General features: G+C 38.4%; 1 protein-coding gene across 1 annotated transcript; it reads left to right on the forward strand.

The window, feature by feature from the left end:
- Positions 1-743: 743 nt before the first annotated feature.
- On the forward strand, positions 744-19089 carry LOC145779398 (ubiquitin carboxyl-terminal hydrolase 12A-like). Its single transcript, XM_082590977.1, has 8 exons — positions 744-822; positions 6330-6413; positions 6841-7072; positions 10795-11465; positions 12103-12179; positions 13593-13676; positions 14296-14493; positions 14885-19089. The coding sequence occupies exons 1-8, from the start codon at positions 796-798 to the stop codon at positions 15060-15062; spliced, it is 1551 nt and encodes a 516-aa protein (XP_082447103.1). The 5' UTR covers positions 744-795; the 3' UTR covers positions 15063-19089.
- The last annotated feature ends 5529 nt before the right edge of the window (positions 19090-24618 follow it).

Genomic DNA, 24618 nt, shown 5'->3' on the forward strand with positions numbered 1-24618 from the left:
TGGAGATATATACCTCCATGTGACGTTTTCCCATTTGTGGAACCTAAACTCCAAAAATGGAATATATATATATAATATATAACTGCAGACAGTGCACACCGTTTCGACCTTCCGGTCTCCTCAGTGCAGTAGGTACACTGGTATGGCCATGGATAGTAGGTATCCATTGGATACCTTCATGTGACATTTTCCTACTTGTGGTACGTAAGCGCCAAAAATAGTACTAGTGTATTGCCAACCTTGCCAAAGTGCTCAAACTGCAAGCAGTGAGCTTTGTGCAATGCATAGCAAGGTGTCTCCAGTAAAGTGCTCAATCGGCATAAGCCAAGAGTGACCATAACTGCAGACAGTGCACACCGTTTCGACCTTCCGGTCTCCTCAGTGCAGTAGGTACACTGGTATGGGCAATGGCCATGGATATCTCCATGTGACATTTTCCTGTTTGTGGTACGTTACTACGTAAGCACCAAAGCTCAGTAACTGAATATGGAACTTTCACTTTTGCCTTTTATAGTATAATATACTATATAATATAGATGAGTAAGTGAATATGGGACCTTTGCCTCTTATAGTATAGATCTGAGTTAGTTTTAAGTGAGTCAAGCTTTTTTATAGTTTTACTTTTTTCTGCTGTGCATTTATGCCACAACTAGTGGTGGTTATTGAAAAAGGTTGAAGTAGCCTAATCAATAGATATAGTGGTTTTTTATGTTACAGCTTTTGCTTCAAGGTTGTGTAATATAAACAATTTTTTCTCTGTTGTGTGTTGCTTGCTTAAGCAGCTCAGAGTAGTTCATGAAGGGGTGCTTGTCATTTAATATGGTGAGTAATTAATATTGCTTAATTGTATTGGTTATGTAAGCACATGTTTTTTCATAGTTGAGAGTTAATTGGATTCACATAGAAAAGTTTTGCTGAAAAACGAGTCTTTTTAAATTAAAACATGGTTTAAACTGAGTTGGTCTATAAATCTATGCTGAATTATAGCAGCTTTTGTTTAGACATGAATGGGACTGCACGTAAACAACTAAACATCCTTGTTGTGTTCAGCCTGTTTGGTCAAGCAAGCAAATTATGCATATGATACTGTCATCTGACCACTCAGCATGCAACAACTCAGCAAGTGCTTCAATTCAGCATGGACATTTCAGCTATTAGCAAATGAAATTTACGTGCTCACGCCAGTCTTGCTTGGTCTTTGCTTGTCAAATTCATTTTGCTTACTTGTGTTGTGGTATTTCAAGTTTCGGCTTGCTCAGTTTCATCATTTACCAACTTTAGCCACTTGCTCAAATGTTGCCTTCTCGGTAGTCACTTGCTCAGTTGTCGTTTGTTCAGTTCAGAACTGCTAACAGGGTTCGATCTTAGCGGTAGTCCGCTAGCCAATAGCTAGTGAAAATTTGCTCGGACTAGTAGAAATTTTGCAGTACTAGTCCGATTGGCTAGTGAAAATATTCGCCGGTGAAAAGTTTTGGTTTACAAAATGGCGATCGGCGACCTCACTCTAAAATACTGCAAACGAAGAAGGCGGCAAAGTCGGTCGACTGAGCACGTGACTACTTTTTTCTCGCATTTTCACTAGACACGACGCGTGGTAGTAGTCAGCACAGAGTTGCCAATTTGGATTTTTTGAAGCCAGAATTTGAGAATCTGGCTGTTTTTCAACTCGCTTGGCTTATTTTTTTTTAAATAAAAAAAGCCAGAAAAATTAGGCTTTTTCTGGCTTTTTTTCACGTTTCATCGATTTTTTGTCAAATTAATAAAAAGCCAACATAATTTTGGCTTTTTTTTGGCTTAATTTTATTTTTCGCGATTTTTTTTAGGAAAAAATTCGGTCTGCGTCAATTCGAGCAGTAATTTCTACCATATATTTGGTTGTAGTGTCCGACCGAATTTCGTTTTGAAGCCGAAACTAGAAATTTTTCTAGTTGCTTGTCTTTTCATTAACTATGTTTCTGCGTTGTCGCTGAAGGCAAAGTTCGGTGGGACACTATTTGGTTGTGCACTTTTTATATGTGTATATATGTTTAATGAATACTAATTGGCTTTTTCAGCTGTTTTTTTGCTGGCTTTTTTTGTGACTAGGTCTGGCTTTTTTTGGTGAAGACACGTTGGCAACCCTGGTCAGCACGGAGAAGTCAGCATCCCAGCAAGCAGCAGTTAGCGAAATTAACGTTTTTTTGTTGATATATCGTGATCAAATGCTGATTCAACGTTACTACAAAGTGTCTAACGCTTAGTGTTAGCTGGGTACCGTAGTTATCGCTATTGAGGCTTCTTTGGATTGCTGCCTTGTCGTAGTTGAAGAGCTCGTGTGCCTCCGTGACCTAGAAGGTGTTTTTGCGCGTATTGTTGCCCTCTTGTGCGTACTGAAATCTGAAAGCCTTTAGTTAGTTTCAGTCTAAGCCAAAACACTGATCTTAATACGTCATCAGACAAGTGAAAAGTCAGTAAACTGGTCGGACTAGTGAAAAATCGTGCGGGCTAGTGAAAACGGGGAGCAACTAGTCTGGTGGGCTAGTGAAAAAAAAAGTTAAGATCTACCCCTGGCTAACTTGTTGGAGACTCACATGATACAATAACAGGGTCTGCTACTATTCGGTGAGTTCGATTCGGTAAGTTCCTATGCGGTGAGAGCCTTTTTTGGAGAGTTCCCTATTCGGTGATTTTTTGAAAATTATTGGGTATCGTAGCCGAATTATCATTGCCGCTTTTACATCGTTTTAACGTCGCTAAACTTTGAAATAAGATCTTAATCTCTAACCCTGACCCTAATGCCTAACCCTAAAACAGCAATAATAATTAATTAGGCTACAGTACCCGATAATTAAAAAAAAAGTTTTTTTAAATTACCGAAAATGGAACTCTCTGAAAAAGACTCTCACCAAATAGGGAACTCACCAAATCGGACTCACCAAAACGGGCCATTCCGACAATAACAAAGTGATATATAAATATTTAAAAACTTTAACCGAATTAAACAAGTACAGTCAACCCCGCTTAATCGGCCCACGTTTAATAGGACCACCCGCTTTTTCGGACCATTTTGCACTGGTCCCGAATCCAAATCCATTTTTCTGTACAATTTTCCCCGCTTAAACGGACCACCACCCCGCTTAAACGGAACACCCTCCGCCCTAAAATAGGCCTTTATGGTTAACGTTTTTTACTTTTTGTACATTTTTCTGCGAGGTGACGCGTCAAGAGTTGATGTGGGCAACGTGCTACGTTCTCGCTAAGCCATTTTAAAGTGAAGTAGGCTACAGATAAACAAACGCTTGTTGTCACTTCATAAGGTCAATTGTCATCTATCAGAATTGCAGTAATTGTGATGCAGCACCGAATACTGTACTGTACAGAAGAATGAATGAATGCTTTTAGCGCTTGAATAAAAATGGCAGCAATAACTCGCGTAGATCGAACACTTAAAGAAAAAATAGAGATTCTTAACAAAATGAAAAACCAGCCTTCGGGAACGTCAGAGAGGAAGTTAGCCGAGATTGTTGGCCTACCAAAGTCAACATTAAGAAGGCTACGTGTACAGGAGAGGGAATTGCAAGATCTATGGGCAAAGCATGAGAATAATGGTAGTGCAGCTACAGCTTCGCGTAAACGCCAACGAGGTGCTTAAAATGCTTAAACTATTTTCAAAAACGATGAAAATTTGTTCTCCTCGTTTAATGGGACCACCCGCTTAATCGGACCAATTTGGCTTGGTCCCGATGTGGTCCGATTAAGCGGGGTTGACTGTATAATATATATATACTTTCTAATCGATGCCATTTTATAATCAAACACACAATGTAGCCTATTGTATATTTGATATATTAATGTACATGCCATATTGCCATATATATATATACGGTAGGCTAGTTTATAAAACTGATAATTTAGACTTGGAAGTCAGTTTTTGCTTTCCTTGTTACCCACAATTCCACATGTTTAAGTTTGACAGTAACTATGGCCTGCCTTAGAAATGACAACCTATGACACTTAACTAAGTCCTAGATTAAACCTTCAGTAAACTTTTTTGAACCTGCTGAAAGATCACAGCAGAGTTCTGATTGGACCTTGAGTTTGGATATATTACTTGTAGTTTATGGTATTCTACTTTGAGCACATAGTTTGGTGGGATGGTACAGCAGATAAGGTACTGACTTTTTACCAATGCAAACTTAAACCAACATATAACTAAGCTAGTTGTTGATATATATCTCCCATTTCTTCCTAAGATGTAATAAATTGGTGGGCATTGCTACTGAAGAGAAAGGAACTGGCCACCCCACTCTAAGGAGTGCCAAAGGATTAATATGATACATTCATACGCGCCGACTTCCGGGGGGCGGCACCTCTCGTAAATTTATGGTTGAGGGGCAACAAAAATGGCTATTACAAGTGGTTTCAAAGATAAAATACTTCGCAAATAAGATTTAGATCATTTGAACGGACTTAAAAAATGCCGAAAGTGAAAAACAGCATACGTTGCTGTTGCCCACGAAACAGGTATGGCTTTCTCTGGAATGTGAATTTCTACTGAGATGTGCAGTTAGTTCACGGCACGCACGCTTATAGTCACACACTGCTTATCTTCCGCGGGTGAGGAGCAACTTCAATGTCAAAACGCATGGAAGCGAATGCGGGGTTAAATGTTTTTTTCCTGATTTCACAAGTTATGTAAACGTCCGTTAGATTTTTTGTGACTTCAAACATTAAATCGATTTTAGCAAACTTACGACACAACGAACAATTGTAACGTGAATACAGCTTAAAGAAAAAATGCATTTTTCAAAACTGTCATCCGTGTTTTGCTTCAATAAGCACTGTATTGATGTATATATTGTGAAAATATATAAGCTGCATCTCATACACTCATCAATATACACTCCTGCACTATCGTATATAGCAGGGTTACTCAACTAATTTTAACAAAGGTCCAGTTTGACAAGTTGAGTATTTTTAGCGGTCTGGTGAATAAGTTATTTCACACGCAACCACGGAAGTTAAACTATCAGGGAGTGACTATTGGGAAGTCTGGGAGTCGAAATCCTCCAGCAACTAGGATAATCACAGTAAAAATTGCTTCCTCCCAGTAGAAATCTGTTTAGAGAAGCCCTGAAAAGTGGTAATGAGATTATTCTTCTAAAAGCTCAAGGTCCACCATCAACACCCAGAAGGTCCGGATTTGGACCGCGGTCCACCAGTTGAGTAGCCCTGGTATATAGGCTACTCGAGTATAGGTCAATCTCGTGTAAAGTCAAACCCCTACTTTTAAGCTGAACATCGGTGATATTTCCTTTTTCCATGTATAAGTCGAATAGCTGACATCGACTTCAATGATTTTTTTTTTTTTTGATCTTGGAATGTTACGTAATAAGAACGATTATATCTTACACTCAAAAAAAATGATCTCTTAAAACAGCTATTTCTGCTGTTTTGTCCCGTGAGCTTTGCATATATTGCTCAACAAGTGCATGAAGTTTAGAATTGACAAGAAATCATTACATTTGAAAATCAAGTTTGAATCACTGCAAATAAATGTATTCAAAACTTTTACTTCGGCCGAGGCCATTTAACACTCCGTAATCTACATCAGCAATGATTTTGCCGCAGCAAAAATGCGTTCATTTTGTAAACTGCCCCGAGCTGGAGACAACAGCTTGTCACCTGTATAAATCGAACCTGTCTTTTTGAGGTGAAAATCACTTGCGAACAACTCGACCTATACTCGAGTGTATACGGTATTTGATAAAAGACTATAAAGACTTTCGATAAAAAACAGAAGAGAAAACATTTTGCCGTTGTTAACGCTTTGAAGTTAAGTAAATTAGCAAAACGAGATTGATAAAACTGATAGCGGGTTTCCACTCTGCTTGAGGTCATGATTTTTTGCGTTTTATTTCGATAACTTCACTGTTTTGATTGTTGTTATTCACACGAAAAGGAAATAAATCGGCTTGTTTTCCAACTGTTCCAATTATAAGCTAACGATATCAACATTTTTACGACTAGGTGTACTGCATGCATGAAGCTAATCGTTTCAAGCAGCAGTTCTAATAAATTCGGCTTGCGATCTTGATGTCAATATAAACAAGACAGTAAGCTGAAGCAAAGGCTATTTTAGTTGAGTAAAATAGCGTTATGGTTATGACGTCATAACCTTTCTCTCCCCTCAATGTTTTTGAAAAGTCGGCGCCTATGGATACATTACTTACCTTATCTTTTTGCTTCCTGAAGCTCTGTAACTGAATATAGGACCCTTACCTACTAGTAATACTGTAGTTCACTAAGTAGTTCATTAACAAAACCTAATGTATATTTTGCTAACATAGGGAGCAAACGCTTCAGCGGAACTAATGAAGGATATCGAACTTGAGCAGTTTCCAGCTAATGAACGCTACTTTGGTTTGCACAATGTGAGTAAGCTTCTTGAAGTATAAGCAAATGGTGATTTTATTTTTGCCTTGTTTATTTTCCAACACAATGCATGGTAAAACATGGTTATTATAGTTTTGCTAGAGCTCATTGTTTATTTATCTTAGCCACATTTTGCTAAAAAGTTAAATCCATTCTGTTAACATGCTACTTTATCAACTTTACTATTTCAGTGAGTCCAGTATGCTTGGTATTGTAACAAATGTGAAATTGACTTTTTGTGTACATATTGCCCATGTGATTTTTTGACTCGCCATTGGATAATACTTCAGTAATTACATTTGTGAGAGTATGGCATTTTGATGGATATAATTTTGAGAGTTTAGATATAAGCTATACTGCAAACACAGCTTTTGTTACTTTATCAACATCGCATTTAATGAAATGTTATTTTTGTTTCATTTTCAGTTTGGCAATACTTGCTATTGCAATTCTGTGCTGCAAGCCTTATTCTTTTGTCCACCTTTTCGAGAACAAGTGCTTCGATATCGAATGGATCAGAATGGAAAGCATTCCAATGGAAAGAAAGAAAGTCTTTTGTCATGTCTCTGTGATTTGTTCTACAGCATAGCCAATCAGAAAAAGATGTGTGGAGTACTCCAGCCCAAGAAATTTGTGGCAAGGTTGCGAAAAGAGTACGGTATGTTGCTTATTGTGTTTACCAACGTGTCACATCAGTTTGAATTGGTTTTGCTCTGCTGAATATAAACATCTTCTTTTTGATCACATTTATTGTAGTTAGTGGAATATGCTGCGACAGCTGCGTCAGTATGTCTTGATGCCAATTGGTTTTTAGTAAATATCATAAGCAGTGAGCTTCCTAATTATGGCAGTGAAATTAAGTAGGCTACAACGAGAAATATAAATACTTTATGATGTAATGTTTACAAATCAAGCGTTGAAACATGTTTGTCATTGTTTTTAGTGTGAAAACTCACCTTGAAATGAAGAAAACTTATGTTTTTGTCAAAGAAGTTTGTAGTGTTATGAGTGCATGTTTTCTTAATATGAGAAAATGTTGCCTGATAGGCAAAAGATGGTTCACACTAAAACTGAAGTTATGTACTATGTAGCCTTCACTAATACTATGGTCAACAAAAAAAAAATTCTGCAGTTTGGACTTTGACAATTGATTTTAGGTAATTTTGGGGTGTTGAATCCGAATCTGAACTCATATTTTACTGTCACATCAAATTTTTGAGATATGATAACAAAAATATTTTATTTTTGCCAAAAGTGAAGGATTTGGTGTTGCGTTTACTACCAACACATGCATGCTATAGCGAAAGGTTAGTGTTAGACAGGCCAAAACAGCTTTGATAAGGTTACTGAACAAGCATTGCCATAATGCCATAGGCCTGCTTAAATCTTTGTGGTTTCATGCAAAACATTGACGGGGAGGGTCTGCTACTATTCGGTGAGTCCGATTCGGTGAGTTCCTAATTTCTAACCCCTAACTCCTAACCCTAAAACGGCAATGATAATTAGGCTACGGTACCCAATAATCTAAAAAAAAATTGAAAAAATTCCTGTTAAGGGATCGGACTCACCGAAACCGGGTCTGCTACTATTCGGCGAGTCCGATTCGGCGAGTCCGATTCGACTAGTCCGATTCGGCGAGTTCCCTATTCGGCGAGAGCCCTTTTCGGCGAGTGCCCTATTCGGCGAGTTTTTGAAATTTTTGAAAAGGAAATTATCGGGTACCGTAGCCTAATTATAATTGCCGTTTTTACATCGTTTTAACGTCGCTAAACGTTGAAATCGTGCAGAAAGGAATAAAAATAAAATGTTTGAACTATTAAATTAAAATTCGTCATGTCAGTTCAGTTGTTTTTATTTCTAACCATCATATGAAAAACAATACACGTCAACATAGCAAAGGTAGAAGCGACAAAACGCGAACGTTAAAACGTGCTTGAATGTTTCTCAGTTTCAACGTATCCTAGTCAGCAAAAGCACCCTTTTCTACACGATTTCAACGTTTAGCGACGTTAAAACGATAGGCCACACACTTGGTTAGCCTTTTCATTCTGTTACTACAATGTAAAAATGAACTGTTAGGCTACTAACTGGGTTCTTGGAACAAATTTTTGCTGGTCGGGATAACTAGGCTACGGTAGCCTACCCGATAATTTCCTTTCAATCTAAGCTGTAGGAGTGTAGGTCACACATTTGTTGATCCAAACTAATCATTTTAACCATAGGCGCCTAAGCCGTGGGGACCAGGCTCCCACGCATATTTCCGCGTGGGAGCAACTTTTTATGCGGCATTGATACATAAAACAATAGATGAACTAGCGATCGGCAGCAGGAAAACATTTTTAAATGCAAACCGCAACAGCTTTGCAGTAAATAATCACTAGAACGAGTAGCGATGCTACAATCCCACCCCAGACAAAAAAAATCTGTCATATTTACGTTGATTTAACGTCTGCAGACGCTTGCAAACAGTCTCGCTGTCGCTTTCGAAAGTCGAAACCTCTGCAGAGAATTGTTGCGGCAGTGAATCGGTTGCTGTGAAAATGAACTTGAAGTCTCGGCCCGAGGTTACCACTAACCAACGTAACAAGGGCTGGTACAAACCGCATTGCGCACAGTCGCACAAGCGGCATAATCAACACAACAACGGACTCGCGCAAACTGCATGGCGCACACACGTCCGTTGCCATAGAAACCCGATCAAAGGCGGGGAATATGCGCATCTTTTGTTTCATCTGCAACACGAAAACGGGCGTATTACAGCGAATTGAAACTTGAAAGCTGGTCAGCCATAAGTTGCGATATTGTAGTGAAAAGCGAGCAATAACTTACTTCGGTCACAAGCACGTGTTAACGTTCGCGTTTTGTCGCTTCTACCTTTTTCTACACCTTTGCTATGTTGACGTGAATTGTTTTTGATATCATGATCAGAAATAAAAACAACTGAACTGACATGACGAATTCAAGCACGTTTTAACGTTCGCGTTTTGTCGCTTCTACCTCTGCTATGTTGACGGGTATTGTTTTTGATATGATGGTCAAAAATAAAAATAACTGAACTGACATGACGAATTCAAGCACGTTTTAACGTTCGCGTTTTGTCGCTTCTACCTTTGCTATGTTGACGTGTATTGTTTTTGATATGATGGTCAAAAATAAAAATAACTGAGCTGACATGACGAATTTTAATTTAATAGTTCAAACATTTTATTTTTATTCCTTTCTGCACGATTTCAACGTTTAGCGACGTTAAAACGATGTGAAAACGGCAATTGTAATTAGGCTACGGTACCCGATAATTTCCTTTTCAAAATTTCAAAAACTCGCCGAATAGGGCACTCGCCGAAAAAGGCTCTCGCCGAATAGGGAACTCGCCGAATCGGACTAGTCGAATCGGACTCGCCGAATCGGACTCGCCGAAACGGGCCATTCCGCCGAAACCGGCCAGTCCGTGACGGGCATGATGTAATGCTGAAAAATGTAATGCTGTCAGTTATACTTTTAGCCTCCCTTTTAGCTTGTTATGACTGCATGGTTAATATTGTTGCTTAGAAAACAAATTGGTGTCAAAATTGTAGTTTGTGGGTGTATTTCAGCTACTTATACACCACATGGCCTGGATTTCTGGATATAGCGCGATATGTATGTGTGATAAACGCAACGTCAAATTGTCCATTTTTGCCAAAGTAACAATTTGTTGTTATCATCTCACAAACCTGACGTGATAGGCAAAATCTGAGCTCAGATTCGGATTCAGCACCCCAAAATTACTCGAAATCAGTTTTCGAAGTTCATACCGCAAAAATCGTGTAGACCAAGGGCGGGCAACCTTTTTAACACAAGGGCCAGTTAGAAAAATGTAATGCTGACAGGAGGGCCGCACATCAAATAAACACTAATTCATATTTTCGAAATTGTCTAAATCGAGATGAAAATTCCGCAATACTGCCATACTGCCACTTTTTAAGCATAACCATCCAGGCTCTCATTACTGCCATCAAAGACACCTTTTAATGTAGGAGAACGGTTAATTGTGTGTTCACGCAAGCTAAAAAAAATAGCTGGAAGAAGATGAAGGGCCGCACAAAAAATGGAAAAGGGCAGCTTGCAGGCCGCACGTTGCCTACCTCTGGTGTAGACCAGTGATAATTGCTTAGTTGTACGACTGTACGTCGTTCAATATATTGTTTGTCACCTAGCAAGATTGTGCAGTTTCTTTTGGCTAAAGTATAAAACTTTTTTTTTTATCAATACAAGCAATTGGGAAAAAGCTGATTAACGCAATTTACAAAACAATGTACTTGCCTATTTATATTGTTTGCCTTTATAAAAAAAGAATTGGTAAACTTTGTCATAAATGCAGATGCTTTTGTCTTGTTTCAGAATCGTTTGACAATTACATGCAGCATGATGCTCACGAACTGTTCAACCATCTTCTCAACTCGATTCACATTCTACTCTTGGAAGAGAAGAAAGCAGAAAGGGAACGAAAGCGATTGCTTGAGCAAAAGGCTGCTCTGGCTAGCAGCGTAAAAAAGGAACGCTCTAGCTTTTTCAGTCGAAGCAAGAAAAACAAATCCATGAATGCATTACCAACCAAAATCAGTAACAGCACTTTCGCGTTGCCTGAAACTATTGCGTTGCCCAATGTTAATGGAGTAGAAACCGCTCCTTCAACGGACCGCTCCGAGTCGGTGTCGTCAGTGGATTCTCCTTTGACTGACGAAAACACATTGAATTTAACTGAACTGATTGATGGACATGTCGCGAAACAAAAAGCGATGCAAAATGCCAAGACCATGAATGGACATGCGAACGCAAAAGAAAACGACGCCACAACTCTTCCATCCAAAAGTTCAAGTTTCTCTTTCTTGTCACGCATGCGGCATTCAAAGAAAATTTCAAACAGTTCCAAGTCTTCTGAAACCAGTGATAGCCCTTCAGCACCGAGTCGCCATAGCGACGTCGACGACGAAGAAGACACCACCACTTGGATCCACGACATATTTCAAGGAACTTACACGACGATAACACGTTGTTTGACTTGTGAAACGGTTAGTAGCAATTTTTGGTTGATCGAGGGAATACTGAGAAAACTTCTTGGAGGGTTTAATCCTGGCAGTTTCGCATACTTGTCTAAGTTAAAGAAAGACTATCCAGAGGCTGTAAACCACTGATTTTATACCTAGTGGCCTAAATTCAACGCTGGATTTGTATGTTGATAATGTCCCAGTGTTCTTAGAAGCGAGATAACTCTTATCGAAATTGTTGCAATTTAACCTGTTCACACCCAGCCAGCAAATCAGTTCATTTTGAATTGATTCAACATCTAGAAACGTTAAATCAATGAAAAAAATTGTATCGTTTACTGCCTGGGCTCTCAGTGTCGAGGCATTAAGCCGACTTGTTAATTATTACCAAATTTGTGCGTGAACTTGATTGAACCATAAGACAAACGGCAACCGCAGTATAGGTCAGGTAGAGATGCTTGCGCAATCCAACTCAGTCTGTGTTTTTTGTCTAACTTGTATGTGTTTGTATCACAACTACATATCTATCCATTTCAGTTACGTAATATATATTTAAGTTTCATCAGTGGTCAAAACTATGCAAATATCATATTCATCCATTTAAGGTTTGCTTATTTATTTTATACATTTTATTTTTACTAAGATAAAATATTTTCACCAGGTAAAGAACAAAGACGAAGATTTTTTGGACTTATCCGTTGAAATTGAACAAAATACTTCAATAACACATTGTTTAAGGTGAGTTGAGTTTTACAGATAATCCCCTGCTTGTGGTAATGCGTTGTTGTAGCCTACTTATACCGACAATGCCGTGTCGCTGTTTCGGCTCCATGCGTTCAGAGCTTGGTAGCAGCTGACTTACGTGTCTGGCAATGGGTTGTTGAATCAATGTCAAAATGATGGATTTGTTCAATAGCCTGAAAACTGGTAGTCTATTTTCTGCTTTAAGCAAGCACTGAATTTGTAATTACGGTACTTTTCATGTTCAGACCTTAATATCAAGCTCAGTATTCCATCTATAAGAAAGAGCGCATTTTGTTTAATGTCAACTCAATTGATTTAGGCTACTTTCGATAGTGGTCTGTTGGTATACGATACGTGTTGCCTTGCGTTGACGTCAAGATCATCGTTGACATCACATTTTTGCCTGTAACTGTTATTGATTACGCATTGAATGAATTGACTTTCGAGTTGTACCACACAACAACATAGCACGCGTATTTCAAAGTTTCAGTTTACATTTTGAGAGACACGACAAAGATGGAAAACTTGTTGTGGCGTCACTATGAGTTTTGGCGGGCTGTCAAGCAAGATTTGATGGCCTTGGCCGCCTTGCCCTTGTCTGTCTTATGCTAATGACAAAACTCGCGAACAATTACTGGAACAAACGAAAGTATATCATGGTTAACTAAACGAAAAAGGGAATTCTGCGGTAGATATGGGCAAAGTTAATTTATTGGTAACTATATGTGTCGTTCGGTAGACAGTTAAGTTACTACTTTACAATTTGTTTGTTGCGCTTGTGAAAATTTAGTGAAGAACCTCTAATTTAACCTTTTATTTTACTCTTGATGAACCCCACCTTACTTTTACCCAAATAAAATGTTTAAACTTGAAAGTGTGGGAAAGGATAAACCACAAACCGTTTTTCTTTTACATTATATTCATTGTGCTTTCATAAATTTTATATCTACCGGTATGTAATAATTTTTTTAAGTAACAATTCATATTATGTAGATTGTAAAGGTACAGTAATTATGGAAGTTAATTTTTGTACACTCTTGTGAAATTTGCTGCTTACAATGCGAAAATAAATTGAGATTGTTACTATGTCAGCGATGTTGAACATGAACGTAAAACACCCTGGATAAAACACACATATTTTGATTAGTTTTGTAGCTGCAAGCGCTGCAACATTCAATCCACGTTTCAACTTATCTAGAAAGTTCAGTAGTAAGTCAAAATACAACAGTTTAAATGTGACTAAAAAGCGTGTCCACATCTGTTCTGTCTTCTTTTTCGGTTCCCAGTGACTAGTCAGTAGTCATAGCCGTTAACGTGGGGATAAAGTACTAGTTGATTTGCGGAAGCGTTAATTTTGCTTCAAGCCATGCACCTTGTCAGCTCATCAAGTGTGTTGTTGCTTTGCAGGGTCTTCAGTAACCAGCAGATGCTGAATGGCGAACATAAGTATTCATGTGAAGTTTGTCGGAGCAAGCAGGAAGCCCAGATTGAGTAAGCTAATAAAATTGTTATATTCTTAATGTCATAATACAATTTTGGTAAAGAGGTCACTTTCTTCAACCACAGACATAAACAACCAAGCAACCACACGGCATTTAACATAATCCATTAAACTTGCTCTTCCGTTTCATTTTATGCATTTCGTTTTCCAATTCAGTTTTTAGATCAGTTATTCATTTTCATTGTAGATATGATAAGCAGTTATATTTTTGTTACTTGATAAGGGCTAACGTGTGTATGGCCGAAAACGTCTGTAGCTTATAGTTTATGTTCAATTTTAATGTCATAAGGTTTAAAAATAACATTGCAGTTGGTAATTCTTTGCAGTTTCGGTATCGAGTTCAGCGCTAAAAGATGAAAACAGTTTAATTTTAAAGTCGCTTGCTTACTCTTGAGTTTAGTGTCTGCATTTTGGACTCTATTTTCATCTTTCAGATCCTTTTAATAGTTTGGATTGAGATACGCATCGTGAGTTTAACACCATGGATCATAACATGTCGTTAGACTTCAATTAAATTGTTATCCTGAAGGGTTGTACTATGTTAATTAAAACGAACTTCCAAGTTTTACTTTAGCTGTTAATATCTGACTTTTTTATTTGTTTCAACAGAATGCGAATTAAGAAGCTGCCAAATATTTTAGCGCTGCACTTAAAACGGTTCAAGTATTGCGACACTCTCAATAAATATACCAAGCTCACCTACCGAGTAGTCTTCCCATTTGAACTTCGCCTTTTCAACACGACTGATGACGCATCTAACCCAGAGAGATTGTACGACCTCATCGCCGTTGTCGTGCACTGCGGATCGTAAGACTTGTCGAGTTATTTTGTTTAGTTTAAATTTTTATTATTGATGTACATTTGACGTTGACTGCAAAAACTGGCGCACTCCTTCTAGCGGGGACAAATGTCTGGTCTCATCTATTAAAAAAGAGACACATGGATGATGATGATGTACATTGACATTAATTTGAAATGGCGTATTGAATTCATGGTATTTTACAGCACTTATATGTTGCGCAACATTTAAAAAACGTTACCTTTTTGAGGTATTAAACATTTCGATCTTACTAAGCGTATGATTTGCTGAATGGAAGGTTTAAATTTTCTTCAATTAATTTTCAGTTATATTTAAAATTTCAGTTTTTGTTCTACTTGGCTAAGAAGCCGACTTATGCGACATAAATTTTTGTTGCAGGGGACCTTATCGAGGCCACTATGTGTCCATAGTGAAAAGCCACGGAATGTGGTTGCTTTTCGACGATGATAACGTTGAAAAACTTGAACCGAGCGGAATGGAAGATTTCTACGGTGTGACTGCGGACAAAAATTCTGAGTCCGGCTATATCTTATTTTACCAGGCCAAAGAAGGATAGCGTGGGTTCGATTCCACTGCTTGATACAGTGGCCGTGACAATGTTTTCAAACTTCCGTTGTAACTTTATCGTCAACACGCCGCCACAATTGTGCAAGAGATGTAAAAATCACAGTTTCCGCGTGAACCCCTTTACGCCTTCATGTTTCAAGGCCTACTCGGGGCGCTGTTTTTCGTAGATCCTGGTCATATTTACTGGTCTGTCATATTTTTTGACATTTTAACATTGAACCAAACGTCTTGCTAAAAACCAAACTTTCATCTTCTAAGAAAATACAAAAAGATTCTGTGCTTTACTGACGTCACAACTTTTGTCGAATCTGAAGTCAACGCAAGAAAAAGCTGCTGAAGAGCTCTAACACTCAGACATCGAAAAAGCTACTACCTGTCCTGCAGGATGGTTAGAACTACGCGACATTACTCTCTCACCCATGATTGCTGTCTCAGTTCATACTCTATCGTCAACATGACTTTATCTATGGAATGCTCTGCATGCGTGCTCACACGAAAGGCTGACAATGTGCGCAGTCACGTGACAGATGCGTGTGTGAATATCATTAAAGTCTAGGACTGCGCGTGAAAGCTATCCTGTGCTTTTTTTTGTTTGTGACTGTAAAAGTATGTTTAGAGACCAAAAGGTGTGAATGTGTATATGCATTTGCTTGTGAGAATATGTGGCACTTTAGATCTCATCGATTGGGAGAGAGCGTTTATTTTCGAGTTGAGAAAGCTTTCTGGAGCTTAACCGCGTCCGTTCGACACTTTGAGCCACCGAAGTAAATCCGTTGATAGAGGCTGTCAGTGTGAAATGTTTACTTGCAGTCGTATTATTGCAAAGTATTTCAAAAAAACATATCACTTCTACATAAGATAGCTTATGTTTTGGCATCTACGCAATCATATCTGAAGAAAATTTGAGCTTTTCATATAATTTCAAATTGTTTTTCTTTTTAAGTGTTTATTGAAGTACACCAAACAGACAAATCATGTTTCTCTTGCTTGGAACAAGTTAATTATCTTAAAAGCGTAAAGTAAGATGCTTAAATGTCTATCTTTTACATTGTTTGGTTTCCATGTAATCGACTGTTTAAACTAATTGTTCTAATTGAAAGCATATTCTTGGTGACAAGTATATAACGTTCATCTTGCATAAAATAAATTATACAGGTTTTGTTTGATATAATTTTGTCATGAACTGGCGCAACTATACTGTACATAGGCCAAATTGTATGAAAAAGGTTTCAGGAGCTAGTTTTGGCCACTAAACCTATCACTCTGCTACTGCTACAATGGTGGCATTTGACAGCAGTAGCTTTTGATCCTATGAACCTTTTTACACAAGCATTGTTCTCAAACCACTGGCATTTTTGACATCGGCCATAGCGTGTGCTATTATTTATCCCTGATTAACATTTTCGTTTTCTTCAACATCATGGTATAGCTTTTTTTTTAATATACCACTGCTGATATTATGGTAACCTGAGGTTTCTCCAATATTTTAATATAGTATGTAAAGATTGACTTTGTACTACTCCAAGGTAATGCCCCAGACAGCAATATCCGTCATTTTTACACTGATTCAACGTCTGCAAGCGTTGACGTTGAAATGACGGGTTTTGTTGTCTCCGGTTGGTTGCAACAAATCTGTTTGCTACAAATCTGGTTGCAACAAATCTGAGTATGAAATTGCACGAAATCCACGTTGATTGTTCCCAAACCTCATGAAATATCTGGCTTGAAAACACCGCATAAATTGTAGTTTGTGCATAGTAGAATAACTAACGGATTCAACGACCATTATTGTAATTTACTGTTAGGCCTTTCCTTGATTTTGATACCACATTGCTCAATATGGTAATACAGTATTTGACCAAAATAGAGCACGAATCGTCGTTTTCTACTACTGTATTTCATATGTCCATTGAGAAAATCCATTTTATTTTTGACTGTTACAATTTTTACCAATGCGTTAAAAACATGAAAGGAAACAGCAGAGGGACATTGGAAGAAAGACCAAGTTGCCCGTCTTCTCATCGTCACCGATCGTTGAAACGCTGCTAACCTTGGTTGTAGGTATTTGAAATCTGTTCTCTTAGGATACTGTTGATTGTAAATTTTGATTATTCAAAGCGATTACGTGCGTTAAGATATTTCTTGTTGATTACCTAATGACTGTTTTTAGGGTTATACGAAACATTTCATTTCAACGCAAACTCCTCTGTCTAGGTTTCGTTTTAGTTTGTTGGAATTTAGTTTGATTTCGGCAATAGTAAGAGCTTCCGATTGCAGTTTCAGTAGTCATTCTTTAGCGATAATTTGATAATTTTTCAAGTTAATCCGGTTTTTCGAGGATTTAAAACTAAAATTTTTAATTTTTTTTCAACAAATTTTTCTATTGCATTTCGTTTCTAATTATTTTTCTTGCAAACAATTTTGTTTCGTAACAATTTTCAAGGAATACAAACGAATTTATTTTTACACGAGTCAGTTCAATCATAAACTGCTAAAAATCGATTTCGATCAGCTAGTAGCTATTCAAAATCTATATTTTTATTTTAGCTATCTTTTTAGCTGTTTATGATTAAACTGACTCGTGTGAAAATAAATTCGTTTGTATTACAAGACATGTAACCGAGTCGTTGATATCAAGCATTGTCAGGGCTGTTGAATGGATTTCTTGGGCCCGGTACCAATTTATTGTTGGGCGCCCTTCATCAACAATGTTATGAATATAAAGGTTGTGTACAAACTTTTATTGATGTTATTTAAGCATGGTCATTGGTCATTTAACAAATCTTGCGCAATCTGAAAGTTTCTTGAACCGCAAAACTTAGGTTGCTGTTTTGAACTTTTATTCGTCACATGGCGCTAGAGTATTACTTCCGGATTCCATTGATGTTTCACCGGTCATTCTAGGCTCACCCCAAGAGAATTTATAGCAAAGGTAGTGCAGGCAGTCAGAAAGTTTCAATTTGATTTGGGAAAGGTGTTTGTCCTCAGTCAAACATTTGCTGATTGCTGCAATCTGAAAAGCGGTTTTGGTCTAATTTTTAGTGCAGAAATAAGGATAGCAATCTTCTTACCTGTGCCATTTCAGTTTTTGAGTTTGAACAAATATTAGCCTGTTTATTTTGAAATTCGTGTTTCGGGTAATATTCGTGGTTAGGGAAATCACTATACTAGACTAAATTCTTATTTTACTGTTTGTTGGTTAAATTGGCTATTTTACCACCAGAGAGCTGAAGTGGGCCCGGTACCCAGAAGGGGGTCCAGTACTTTACCATCTAACGGCTGAAATGGCTGTTTTAACCTCTGATGGCGATTCCTTTAGATCTGATTATATCTTGATAATGTTTGAAGTCGCGGAAAATTTTTTAATCCGGGCCTCTTAAATATTCCGGGCCCGAGTCCAAAAGTATCACCTAGACTCCCCTGTCAACGCCCCTGAGCATTGTTGTGGGTTTGACACCTGTCAGAAGACATTTCATTTTCACGGAAGATGAATTTGGCAAAAAGGTTCATGAACAGTCCTACTGGTTTTCCAATCCTTGTGAATAAATTCAGAGATGTCTGGTTTTACTGTTTCATGCTTTTTTTTCCATAACTACGGATTGCTCGTGATTTCATCATCACAACTTGTTTTTTTTTTTCAAAAGCGAGCTTGCAGTTCTCACGAATTTGTGTGAAAAAATGATTAGTAAACAGGATGCCTGCGCTGAACTTTTGCTTCGAAAACGTTTGTTTTTTTCAGCTTGTACAAATGTAGCTTTTTCTATAGTTTTGCGACATTGATATTGTAACGTTTTCAGTCGCATTCGTAATTCTGTCTTTGGCAGAAACTTCATCGAAGTAAAAGTTGAGTTCTTGTGAGTAATTTCACCCAAATTGTTTCGCTTTTGTGAATCTTTTTTGTTTTCATTGTATTCACGTTTTCAGAGAGATTTATCTTTAAAGTCCAATGTTTGTTGTGACTTTGTATCAATTCACAGAACAGTAATTCTTGTGGCAATAAACTCCATTTTACCCTTCTGTGTGTTGTAGTTCCGATTAGGGATGGTACTGTCCCTAGTTCCGATGAATGTACTCGAGCAAAAGCAATTGGTTTTCGTGTTCGAGCTGTTCAGTTCCATTGTTTTGTACAATGATTGAAAAGTTTTAGCTTGCATGTTAGGAGCCATGGCGCAACGGAGAAAGCGTTAGCTTCCAATAATGCAAACCTTGTTTAAGCTGTTTTTTGTTTGAAGATCGCTCGCTTTACCCTGTATGATAGATTGGGCGGGCGTAATTACTGAAGCAAAGGTGGCCAAGAAACTGGCCACCCTATTCTAGTTCGTAAGTCTACTTAAGAAGGCCGAGTTTACTGAAAACCTTTACTTCTCATCCTCGGAGGCTCAATATTGGGCTTTCACTTGCCGAGAAGCAAATAATGCATAGTCTATCAGCACTCACATTTTTCCATGACTGTAATTACATCGAAATATGTATTGATCACAAATATAAATACGGAGAAATTCTACTAACAGTCGTAAAATTCTATTGATAAAATTTATAGAAAAACGTTAAATCAGCATATAGATTACTGATTTTTGGTCCTGTGTGCCAACACATAGCTCATAACTTCGTCAATGTCATCACAGTCGCGAGTTCACATTTTTTGAAGTGTAGCTATCGCTTCTGGGGCTGTTCCTAACGAAATTTTTCAAGTCAAAACTAAATCCTTCTTAACCTTTTGCGGTCCTCCTTTTTTCACCGTTTCGGTCACCACAGGTCCAATTTTTTTTAAATGATTTTTGGGTAGTTTTATATGTGTAAATTACGTTTGTGAATTTTTTTGTCAAAATTTTTTTACCGTTTTTATAACAGCTAACCGCCTAAGCTTGAATCAATGAGCCATAAACACAACAGTCAAAACGAACGATTTTGTACGAATGGCAAATGACAGAGAAGTTTGGAAGACCATGATCGCCAAACGTCTGTATCAGATCAGGCACATAATCATCATATCAGCTAATATTCGCAATTTTTTGCATCATGATTTTTCTAGACAAAAGATATCACAACTTTCAAACGCTTCTGACGTATATTCAAACACAAATGCAGTTTGTACACAAGTCAAAGTATCACAATGTTGAATTTTTCCGGTAAACTCCTGTGTGAAGCCCAGCCTACGGTCAGTTTTTGTAGGTCACCTGGGTGTGATATTTTTTGAAACGTTCTCCCGGATGAAGTCCAGGTTTTCTTTGACAAGTTTCACAAAAGAATAAAGTCGTTTTCTTTCGTGCTGCAAACCATACAATTCTTGGTGTGACCTCTTAGTCCTTTTGTGATAAAATGCGGTAATTTGTTGAGGCGCTCAGCAGAATCACTTCCACTTGGCATTGCTCGTTTGGGGTTCCTGTTGCGAACGTCACCTATAAGCAGTGATGTACGCGCATACAAAAATAGTGACGCTGTCAGCGTAAACGCAAACGTTGGAAAAACCATACGCCGTATGCGTCAACATAACTTGTAAAAAAAGTTGGCGGCGTCAGCGCATACGCCATCTTCAGTAGGCTGCAACTCTGTGCTTGTATTTCAATTGGCATATCGGTAAAAGTGTAATTTTGACTGCAATTATGCCTAACTCCAAATTCAATAGCATCTTCATGAAACGACCTAGGCTACTTCTAAGAACTTCATTAATCTTTCGCTCTGCTTTCTGTAGGTCTATTGTTACATTTGTTGGCGCCTTTGCAAATAATGTTGGGTATATTTGGGCTGTCTATAATTTGGCCACTCATACTTTTTGTCAACTGTTCGATTAGCTTGAGAATTTCCACGCACTATTTTGAATGAGTGCTGAACAGTGGCGTAGCCAGGAAAAAAATTCTGGGGGGCCAAATATTTGATGAATTGAAGAGAACGACAAAGTGTTTGATTTAAGCCATCGCCACCTGATGTGCAGTGGCGTATCCTGGTGGGTTGAGCAAGGGAAGCAATAAAACTGGTGAGGTGTTAGAGGGTGCCGAAGGCACGCGTATTCTAGGGGGTCCGGGGACATGCCCTCCCGAAATTTTTTTGCAAAATTACACTCAAATAATGGATTATAGCGCTTTCTGGAAACACTTTTAGGGTAATATTTGTATGAAATTTATTAGCAGATAAACAGCTATTAACTTATTAAAGGTAGCTCTTACACACGATAACGGGAAAAACCTGCGGCTAAATTAGAAAACACCAAAACCTCAGCTACACAAAAACTCAATAACTACACAAAAACATAACAGAGTAAGCCATTCTGAAATAAAATTGCTTCCACAAATTAGTTAAAAAAAACGTAAATCGCGTAAATTTTGCCCGATTTACGATTTGCAAAATTTATCGGTGTCTTTCTGCGTGTCTAAAACAAGTCCTTGGGGGTTTTAATAGCCAGATGACTTGGAAAACGTTATAAGTTCCTACAAATTTTATTATATTTTCAACAAAGGGCTCAACTTTGGAATCTAAACTTTGAAAATTTGGGGGGAGCCATGGCCCCTTTCGCCCCCCCTGGCTACGCCTATGGTGCTGAAGGTGGAGGACATGCTTAGTTGCCCACAAGAAGTAGTGCAGAATGGACAATTGCAAAATAGTGCGTGGAAATTCTCAAGGTGTAATGTAGGCAACTGAGCATGTCCTCCACTTTCAGCACTCATTGAAATAATCGCGAAATTTAGTTGTTGTAGACACGCTTTTTGATGCAAATACGAATTTCAATGGGTTGGGTGACATTCAATGGCTCCATCCTGGTTTCACAAGTCAAAATGTTTCTTCCAATGACAGGGCCTCTGAGAGAAATTTTCATTAGGGGTACGAAAAATCATTCCGGGCCTCCTTTGTCTTGGACAAAACGCCTGATATTTACTTAGGCGTATTGTACACCACACAACATTTTACTGCAGAATTGGACATCTGTGCGCAATAATAGTAGGCTATTTAGTGTTTTGTGTTGTGCATGTCATGTGATTTGTCTCTCGCCAATTTGTGTATCCTGCATTGATTCCGGGTTGCAAGAGGCCTATTATTCTGGATGGTTCTGTGAAGAGGTGTCGCTTGCAGCCTACAATTTTAATAACTTATAAAATTTTCAAATTCATTTATTTATTTCGCTCAGATGTAGTCTATATTTATTCCTGATGAGGACACTATAGTGATGACGAAAACGTTGCATTTAAGCTTAGTAGTTTTTTTTTTCTTGTTTTTTTTGTGTATTTAATAAAAAATGTTAAATTTGTTAACGTTACTGAGTGTTACATGCAGTGGCGTACGCAGGGGGGGGCATTGGGCCATGGCCCCCCCCCCCCCCTTAAAAATGTTTTAGTAGTTAACGACGTAGATTAAGGCATTTAATATGTTTTGCATTGCTTTGTCAAAGCAATCACTGTAACAATGTTGTTTTATAGACTAAGCCAATGCGAAATACATGGCCTAATCCACCTACCCCACCCTAGGTATGCCAATGTAGCATAGTGTTCTGTAAGCCTATTATAGTTAGGCCTACCATATTTTCATCGCCTAAAAAGAGGACACGTTTCGCCAGCGAGTAAAATAGGCCTACAAGTAAAATGTTACGTATGAAGAATTTTTTACATCCTTTTGGATAATTAGAGACGTATGCAGCAAAAGTTACAGCAAAAAAACAGACAAATTTGTTCGAAAGCCGATTTGTTTGATTTGTGTGACAAAATGAAAATATGATAATGTCATAAAAATGTGACAAATCAGGCAGTATCTGCAGGTAGCCATGCCTTAACCTTTTTCAGAAAAAAAAATGGTCAGCTTTACCGAAATCATAAAATTACTTTCTTGAAATATAATTGAAGTTGTAGGCTATAGGCTACAGCTGTTAATGAGATGCTAAGGACAGACTCAACTAAAAGGCTGTTTCTTTCCTTGTAGCTACCATTGTGGCTGCATCAAAGTCATTCTACATTTGCACTCACATACGTTGTAAGTATCCATGCCACGATTCATTTTGAAATAGGCTGTATGCAAGGGCGCGGGAAGTAGGGGTGCTGAAGGGGCTTCAGCCCCCCCCTAGAGCTAATTCAGCCCCTCCTGGAATTTTGGATAATTGCTTCAGCCCCCCCTAGAAAATTCTGATAATTTAAGGTACATAACATATTTTCAGAAAATTATTCGAGCAATAATTGCTACGATGAACCGATCGAGTTCCTATTACGTGTGATCGCGCTCATCATTCGAAATAAAGAGTCGTCAATCACAGGGAAATACCTCGCAGTAGCGGTTCCAGCCACCCTCTCTACTAACACGGCGTTCCATCGTTTATTGGACATCATTCTGCAATGTTTACTTTACACTTACAGCATAGAAGAGCAAGAGATCTGGTTGTTATAACGGAGTGCGAGCCAAACTTAAAGCATTATGCCTTGGATCGTTGTAGGCTACAATATACATTCACTGCAGTAATCATGCTCTCGATTTGATTTTGCAAGACGTTGTAAAGGAGGTGAGGCTTATTGCCGATGCCTTAAACTTCGTTCAAGGTGTTGCAGTTGTAATTCGTGAATCGTCTAAACGTAAATCTTTATTCATGTCGTTTTTTGGTTCCGATGAAGTTGCCTGCAATTTTCTGGGTTTGTGTCCTACTCGTTGGTGCGTTCGTGCTTCTGCCCTCGTTTGTGTTGTTAAGTGCTACCCTACCCTGTTGCAATGTCTGACCGACATGACAGAGGATAGTGCAATGGAAGGAGACGCACGTGCAAAGATAGCCTATTCAGCTTTGTAAAATAAGCACACATGACGCGGCTTTATTTTGCGACTACCTGCAGAGGTGAAGTTTTTCAGCCTGCAGAAGCCGTCGCTAGACAGCTCCAAAACAAGAAGGTCTCCACTTCTTCAGCTTTGGATCCATCACCAGTTTCCGCAAACGGATTAAAAATCTCAGAAAAGATGAATCTGTTTCCGAGCTAGTGGAAGCAGTGAACATCCCAGCGTCTGCCACTAAAGACGCCAAAGGATCTCCGAGTGAGCAAAACTCCAGGAAAATTTTGAAACACAGAGGAATCGGATGCTTTGTCGTCTGCTGGAGAAGGAGCGTGGAAACGGCAATACATCAAAGCCCTTGAGTTGTTCAAGCTGAGCTTGTCCGAAGATTCGACCAGGTGGATCTGCTTACAGCAGCCACCAGAGAAAAGGCCTTTCTGAGCTGTGCAAACGGTGAGGAAGGATCTGATACTGAGATCAGCTTACCGGATGCCATCAGAAAAGATCGCCTAAAAACGGAACTTACCTTGCTCAGCGATACTGTATAAGCGGAAAAACCGCAAACTACGTTCAAATGGTTGCTGAGATACTATCGTAACTAAACACTCCAACACTGATCTTTTCAAAGAAACGTGAAAATTCGTGGAGCTCTGCCTTTGTCTCCCGGTTTCAGCTGCATCATCAGAAAGTTCTTTTTCTGCTCTAAGATGCCTGAAAACGTGGTTGAGCTCAATGACACAATACAGACTTACTTATCTTGCGTTGATGTATGTCCACCAAAACATTTTGAACACTGTCGATGTCAAAAAGCT

The sequence above is a fragment of the Aplidium turbinatum genome, chromosome 11, assembly GCF_918807975.1.
Source record: "Aplidium turbinatum chromosome 11, kaAplTurb1.1, whole genome shotgun sequence".
Classification (NCBI taxonomy): Eukaryota; Metazoa; Chordata; class Ascidiacea; order Aplousobranchia; family Polyclinidae; genus Aplidium; species Aplidium turbinatum.